This window comes from Nannobrachium achirus (assembly GCF_963921795.1).
Source record: "Nannobrachium achirus genome assembly, chromosome: 21".
Classification (NCBI taxonomy): domain Eukaryota; kingdom Metazoa; phylum Chordata; class Actinopteri; order Myctophiformes; family Myctophidae; genus Nannobrachium; species Nannobrachium achirus.
In genome coordinates, this window is record NC_137828.1 from 12,102,733 (window position 1) to 12,110,751 (window position 8,019).

The 8,019-nt window shown below is 43.3% G+C and overlaps 1 protein-coding gene across 1 annotated transcript in view; it reads right to left on the bottom strand.

Moving 5' to 3' along the window:
* Positions 1-8,019, bottom strand: part of relch (RAB11 binding and LisH domain, coiled-coil and HEAT repeat containing) — a 96,166-nt gene that overhangs the window by 25,057 nt on the left and 63,090 nt on the right. The window contains exons 23-25 of the mRNA XM_080752004.1: positions 4,930-5,009; positions 3,406-3,512; positions 986-1,085 (exon numbers count right to left, since the gene is read on the bottom strand). Of these exons, the coding sequence (XP_080608130.1) occupies positions 986-1,085; positions 3,406-3,512; positions 4,930-5,009 (287 nt within the window). The remainder of the gene's footprint in view (positions 1-985; positions 1,086-3,405; positions 3,513-4,929; positions 5,010-8,019) is intronic.

Below are 8,019 nucleotides of genomic sequence, written 5' to 3' on the forward strand. Positions count from 1 at the left end.
TTTGTTTCTATTGACTACTCACGCCATGGAGACTTGAGTTCAATAATATGTATCGTTTTTTTTTGTCGCATTCCTAAGACAATAATAATAAATGTACCCCCATTGATTCTGGATGGGGACCCAAATGCATTTCGGTCACCACCCTTCTGGAATCAATTGGGGTATATTTACAATAATGCAATTTTTGTCTTCTACCAGTACTGTATGCATTATATTTTTATATTACTGATGAACAACAATGGACCATAATGGAAACAAGCCCCCAACAAAGTTTACACTACTCCTGTCAGAAGTAAGCAAAGTATTTAGCAATGTAATGAATTTAATGTTGAACTAACAGTGTACAGTGGGCTAGCTGGGTGGTTGTTCTGGTGATAGAATTGGAACCAGGCCACAGATAAAAGACTGTCTAAAAGAGATTATTTTATAAACACGTAATAAGCCAAATATGACATGTATGTTACATATTACATGTCCGTATGTTACACAGCAGCAATAGCAAGCAGTGCTGGCACACAAAGCTAGTCCAACATTTGCACAAATTTAGCTCACACATATTCTCTTGGTATATACTACAGTTACACAGAATAGCAGACACATGGCAGGTTATTTCTGGGATAAAATGACAACAGCAGACGGTTGAATTCAGTTATCACGTTGAAATATTTGATATAACTTTGGGTTAATTTAGTAGCATTATTGTGTGTGTGTGTGTGTGTGTGTGTGTGTGTGTGTGTGTGTGTGTGTGTGTTGGGGCTGGGCGATATATGACTTCTCTGTTGATTATTTCAAAGGTTTGCCTCGATTACAATGAATGAACAAAGATAGAAAAAACATACATGTAGTGAAAACACAACGTGTGACACATTGTGAGCTTGCGAATCAGCAATTTTCACCATAGTTTTACACCACTATTGTGCACGTTCTTCACTGTTAATTTCCCAGCCCTAGTGTGTGTGTGTGTGTGTGTATGCGTGTGAGGTACCTCAAACATGCGTGCGGCCGTGCATCGGACCAGTGCAGAGGTATGGACCACACCATACCACAGCACGGTCAGCAACAACTCATGGTAGACTGGGTTTGCCCTGCCACACACAAACACACCAATATAGTACATTGTTGAGAAAAATTATACAAAGGATAAGTTGAGTTTCACAACACAGCTCAACTCCCTGGTTTGGACACACCCGCCAACATTAGACTGTGACAACTGACACAGTGTGGGTAGAGAATTAAAGGTATTTTCAGGAGAAGTTACAATTCATAAGCATAGCTGGCAGGAGTGAGGGTAAATCATTCTCCTGAGAGTCTCCTGCTAAATTCAGGAATGTTGGCAGGTGTGTTTTTTTTTCAAAGCAACATGGTAGCGCAGGGGTCTTCAACGTTGTCAGGCCAAGGACCCCTTAGTTGAGAGAGAGATGAAGCAGGGACCCCCACAACCTGTTAATAGATTCCATATTGTTTCATCGTTCATAGTTTCAGCAGAATCATCAGTGTATTTTGGATTCATGTCAATTTGTGTTTTCAGATATTTAACCACTTGAACCATCAATACTTAATAAACCTGACCTTTCACTCTCTACTTAGTCTGCTCTTTTTCCCCTCTACACCAAACCTCTTTACCAAAAAATAGCTGATCTACAAGCTCACAACGCCTCACAGCGCGAGGCGTTGTGAGCTTGTAGATCTGCTATTTTTTGGCTAAAGTTCTATAAAAAAAAGGAGAAAAAATGTCATACAAAGATTTGGTGGACCCCCTAGGGGTCCCGGACCCCCTGTTGAAGACCCTTGTGGTAGCGCATTTGGTAAAAAAAAAAAGAGGATAGATTTAGTAATTAACATAAATGTATCTAATATATACCGTATTTTCCGGACTATAAGGCGCACTTAAAAGCCTTTAATTTTCTCAAAAAACTACAGTGCGCCTTATAGTCAAGTGCGCCTTATATATGGATCATTCATTGACATTGACATTCCCTTTAGCACAGCTCCATCTGTTGGATGCATAACGCAACGATAGCGTCTATTATGTGCGCCTTATAGTCAGGTGCGCCTTATATATGAAAACAGTTTGAAAATAGACCATTCATTGACAGTGCGCCTTATAGTCAGGTGCGCCTTATAGTCCAGAAAATACTGTAATGTTGTATACAAAAACTAAATAAAATACGAGAGAGGGCGAGATCATTTAGCGACCTACAACCGGGTCGTGATGTGGTCGGTAGTTTTCAGCGACCGGGTCGCTAAATCGACCGACTGGGACGGTAAAACCACCGACCGGGACGCTAGAACCACCGACCGGGACGCTAAAACCACCGACCGGGACGCTAAAACACCGACCGGGTCGCTAAATCGACCGACCGGGTCGCTAAATCGACCGACCGGGTCGCTAAATCGACCGACTGGGACGGTAAAACCACCGACCGGGACGCTAGAACCACCGACCGGGACGCTAAAACCACCGACCGGGACGCTAAAACACCGACCGGGTAGGTAAATCCACCGACCGGTGGTCGCTTCCACCGACCACCGGGCTACTAAACCTAACCCTAACCCTAACCCTAACCCTAAACCTAAACCTAACCTCAGTAACCTTACCTCAGTTAGGCTAACCTGGCACGCAACCTCCCGACCGGGTCGCTAAATCACCGACCGTGTCGCTAAATCACCGACCGCGCCGCTAAAGCGAGCGACCGGGTCGCTAAATCGACCGACTGGGGCGCAAAATCTTCCGACCGGGTCACTAGATGTACCAACCGGGTCGCTAAATCTACCAACCTAAAACTGCAGGCAGGTCGGTAGATTTAGCGACCGGGTCGGTCGATTTAGCGGCACGGTCGGTGATTTAGCGACCCGGTCGCTCGATTTAGCGACCCGGACGCTCGATTTAGCGACCCAGTCGCTGAAAACTACCGACCACGTCGCGACCCGGTTGTAGGTCGCTAAATGATCTCGCTCCTACTGTAAAATACAGCAAACAAACTTTGCTGTGTGTTCCGTGTTTGAGCTCTTAGATAGCTATTTTCTGCAATTTTATAATTAAAAAAAGTATAAAAATAGGTCTTAGGTAATTATAACCAGGAAAAGAACGAGGAGGGGTTATTTCAAAGGATAACCCAAATCCCAGATGATAGCTAGACTCATATGATCCATCGCCCCTGGTCATAAATATAATCAATTCTAATCTAATGCAAGCAAATCCAACTGAATCAAATCAAATGGAATCAAATCAAATGGAATTTAATCAAATCAAATTTAAGTGACTTTGCTCTAATCTAAAAATGAGTTTTAGCAAGCTTCCCGATATCATAAGAGTGGACATGGATTTCCACTGACTGTGTGTGTGTGTGTGTGTGTGTGTGTGTGTGTGTGTGTGTGCGCGTGCGTGCATGGTTATTGTCTTACCCCAGCTCTACAAAGGAGGCCTTCAGGCTGTCCAGGGGAGCGTGGGACAGAGACAGAGTTGTCATCACGTCTTCTAAGAAACCCACCAGCAGCTTACGGTCCTCTTCCTGTGGGGAGTACACAGAGTCAATATGTTTTAAAGCAGTGTTCTTCTCAAACCTTTTATTGATTTATCTCAAGGACCCAGATAACTGTGAGAGTTTAACCCATTTAGAACGGGTACACATTTTGTGTATCATTATTTTATGCTTTAACTATTGAAAAATAGCAGATATACAAGCTCACAGCGCGGCACCGAGTGCCGCGCTGCGAGCTCGTAGATCTGCTATTTTTGAAAAGTCGTGAACATTAGAATTTTGACCCGATTCTATAAGTGTCTTTTGAATCCTTCTAATTCTAGGCCTAAATGGGTTAAGGGTCCTTTTGGGGCCATCCGTACGCTCTCAGAGTTACTGGACCTATAAGGCAGGGGTTCCCAAACTTTTTTGTCTCAGGGCAACCCATGAATATTTTTTTAAATCCGAGGCACCCCCACATTATAATTTTCCACTCCCAGCACCTTAGATTTATAGCATATTGTCGTTGTCGGGTGGAAACCTTGTAAAACCGTTTGTTTTGTATTTATCATCTATGAAATTAACGAAACTAGTGAAAATAGCAGATCTACAAGCACACGACTGTGCTTGTAGATCGGCGGTTTTCACTAGTTTTGTGCGACAGTCTTGTATGATGAAGCAGGGCTTTGCTTTACCAAAAGACGTACACATTTGAATCTTGGAGATACGAGGTTTCTGCCCGACAGTGACGATAATATTTTAGTGATTATGTTGCGAGTAAAACGTTGAGATAATAGCCATTTTGGTTAGAACTGACTGAAAATAACTAAGTACTTCAAGTTTAAAATGATACTAAATATTTTTTCAAGTGTCCAAATAGATTCCAAATATTATCAAATGATCCCACGGCACCCCAGGGTGCCACCGTCACCCACTTTGAAAACCCCTGCTATAAGGGTAATTAAGATCTCCCTCAGGGACCGCTTCGGGGTACTCTGAGAGAGTACAGATGGATCCAAATCTAGCAGATCTACAAGCTCACAGTGTGTCTTTTCTATTTACTTGTGCCAGCAGAGCGTGCAAGTGCTGTGTTCAAAGGCGGAGCAGCGTTCTTGGTGATATCACAGTTGGCACCTCGACAGAGTGCCAACTTCCCCACCCACATACATACAGAGGGCACCGAACAGCACCGATCGCAGTACTTGCGCACTCTGCTGGCGCACAAGTAGGCCATACATGGCCACGATTGCACAAGGCACAAGCTGGCAAATCGACAGAGTGCCGTCTATTTTAACTTGTATTGTGTTTGTTGTATGACAAAGTATGTATATAGGGCTTAAATGGTTGATTTATAGTTGCCTTAGCAAGACTCAGTATTAACACTCACACTAAGATCAGATGCCACTTCAATCACAAAAAAAGACAAATCTAAAAATGAAAAAGTTTATTCAAGCAGTATTTCATGTACCTGGTTATAACACGTCAGCACTCCAGTAGCGTAGATGGGCACGGTGGCCTTGAGCAGAATGCCATTTCCTGCTGTAGCGTCTGTACAAAACACATGTAAACTATTTATTAAAATCTAGGAGTTTTACAGTAACTAATCAATTTTATATATTATAAAAATGATCAATAATCTCATAAAAGTCTATCCCTCGATCCTGCATGTGTGAGGAGTGCAAAGTGTAACCGTCTCAACTTCTGAGACACTGCTCCCACCAAATTACTGTAATTTATGATGGGAGTGTATAAGGGGCCTTGTGCACACTGAGAGCGCCTTTAAAGTTGGGAGTGTGTCATGCATTTCTATGGTAAAGACATGCTGGTGTGCTCCTACTCCCAGTGATGACCGTCATGCTTCAGCACCCTTGACGACACCCAGAGTTGTTTTTGGCACAGCGCCACCGGGCGATTCAAGCTGGAAACAGTTCAACGAGACCTTGGAGGTCTCGTTGGAGGTCAAACGAGGTTTGGAGACCTTTTGATCCTCCTGGCAGGGTCCGACATCCCGGTAATTTATGATCCGGCGTTGATTTGAATCGTTAACACAATCATGACAAGCCCTTGTTTACGATTGTTTCAGCTAAGCTACCTACTGCTAATAACGAAGATGACAGGACTTTTGAGCAGTGAGCGTTCGAACAGCGAGGGCGTCATGCTGTGTGTGAGCGCTCTGGACACAATATCCAAAGTGATCCTCATCTCAAAAGGCGTTCTCTGTGGACACTGCCCCTAACTGCACAATGTTTTCCAGAGCAGTGCACTACAGTTTATTTTGTACTTTTTTTAAATTAGGAAAAGTGTAGCGGGACAGGAAATTGAATGCGGGCAGAGGGGGGGGGGGGGGGGATGACATGCAACGCAGGAACGCGAATGACACACAAGGCATGGAATCAAACCGGGTGGATGTTGCTGATTATGTGGTCGATGCACTGCATCCGCTCAACTACCGGCCTCGCACGGGTACTAAATAGGTTTTGACAGATGCAGTACTTGTAAACAGAATGAACACATTACACACACATGCAGGGGTGTCACACCAAATTCTGGGCCCTGGGTACAAGGATTCACTCACATTTTGTGCGTTAACTATTGAAAAATAGCAGATGTACAAGCTCACAGTGTGGCACTGAGTGCCGCGCTGCGAGCTTGTAGATCTGCTATTCTTGAAAAATTGTGAACATTTGTGCGGAGTCTGAATATTTCAAATTAGAGATCTTCGGGTAGGTCCGAGATCCGAAATTACCCGGTCTGAGCCCGGTAACGGGGCCATTCACGAGCAGTGACTTCGGTGCGGGCGGTGCCGTTAGCGTCTGCCCCGGTTCTCCGGCTCTCTGACCGTTAGAACAGCGGTTCCATGATACCCGAATGGACCTGGCGATTGGCTGTTACATCTGTCAATCACCCCCGCACCGCACCTTTTTTCTCCTCCGGTCAGTGCTAATGGCTGCCTTGCTGCGTCACGTGACTTGTCAGAAACTATGTCAATGGTTTTAATGATAAACAAAACAATATTCTAATGGCTGTGTCACGTGACTTGTCAGAAACTATGGCAATGGTTTTAATGATAAACAAAACAATATTCTCTGTCTGCTGTGACATAAATTAACAGTGGATTATCATTAACAATGGCTAAGAAGAAAGATTACACATCTAAAGAAAACATGGATTTATTTCGTTCGGATCTGCTCCAACATGGCTCGGGGCTGCTCGGGTAACAGTTCTCATATTCCAAATTATAGACGTGTCCATTTGAGTCCGGCTCCATTTTCTCCGAGTCCATTTGGGTTCGGGTAGGTAAAATTCTTCTAAGGTTTTTTGAAAAACCTGTTTCTATGTCAGTGGTGCTCAAATATTTTCATGTGAAGGACCCCCAAAATGTTAAGTATTTGGCCACGGACCCCCAACTCAAAATATGTAGTTACAGGGACCCCCCAGAAGCAAAATTTGAGTTACAAATGTTCGCTTAAACAGTACATATTCAAAGATTTGCACACATTTTCACGTCTTTTCAAAAATAGCAGATCTACAAGCTTGCAGTGTGGCACTCGTGCCACGCTTTGAGCTTGTATATCTGCTATCTTTCAATAGTTAAAGTATAAAATAATTAGGGCCCCTCCACCTTGGGCCCTAGTAACTCAGTCCCACGTTCCCCCCCTTGTGACACCCCTGCACACATGCACCACTCTAAGGACAGAGTTTATGATTAAAGTGATAGAGGAGTGTGGTAGATTACACATTGGTTCCAAATGTGACTAATAATCAGTAGTGGACAAAGAACCTAACCCCAGTAATTGAGTGAAAGCATACATCTGGTCAAATATGACTCCAGGCAAGTGAAAGTTGTCTTTGTCAAACCTTTACTTGAGTAAAAAGTACTTACTTGCTTTTAAAGTAATCAAAAGTACTAATTACTATTTATTTTTTTAATATCATTGCATTGCTCTTTTGAAACGTAGACAAAAAAAAAAGAAGAAGCATAGCAAGCTCAGAACGCATTGCATGCAAGTATTTTGGGTAGGTTGTCCATTACTGGAAATGTAGTTGAGTCAAAAGTAAAATATTTGTGTTTGAAATGTAGTGGAATGAAAGTCATGAGATTAAAAAGAAAAAAACAAATACAGATAGTACAGACCCTGCCTCGGTGCTTGGAGACTCAATACAGACACCAGTTCAACCAGTCATATGCTGATGTGTACAGCGGTGTACCACACTGTGCTGTGTGCATTCAATGTCTGTATCGGTCTGCGATACACATCTATGTGGCTTCGAGCAGGGGTTTCCAAACTTTTCCGCTTGAGACCCAAACAGATAAATGTCATGTATCTCTCCCCAGGACTCAAACTGGTGAAAATACATTATGAATCAGACATTAATGTGGCTAATATTTAATAGTGAATAGTGAACATAGCCAACAAGCTTTCAACACGCCATATCGCGACACAGCGAGTTTTTACATTGCGGTTTACAAAGCGGTCATTACCTGATTTGGGCTATATTATTAACTCATTTTGACGGGGACCCTGCGGAACGGAATAAGGACACGACGGGTGCCTGG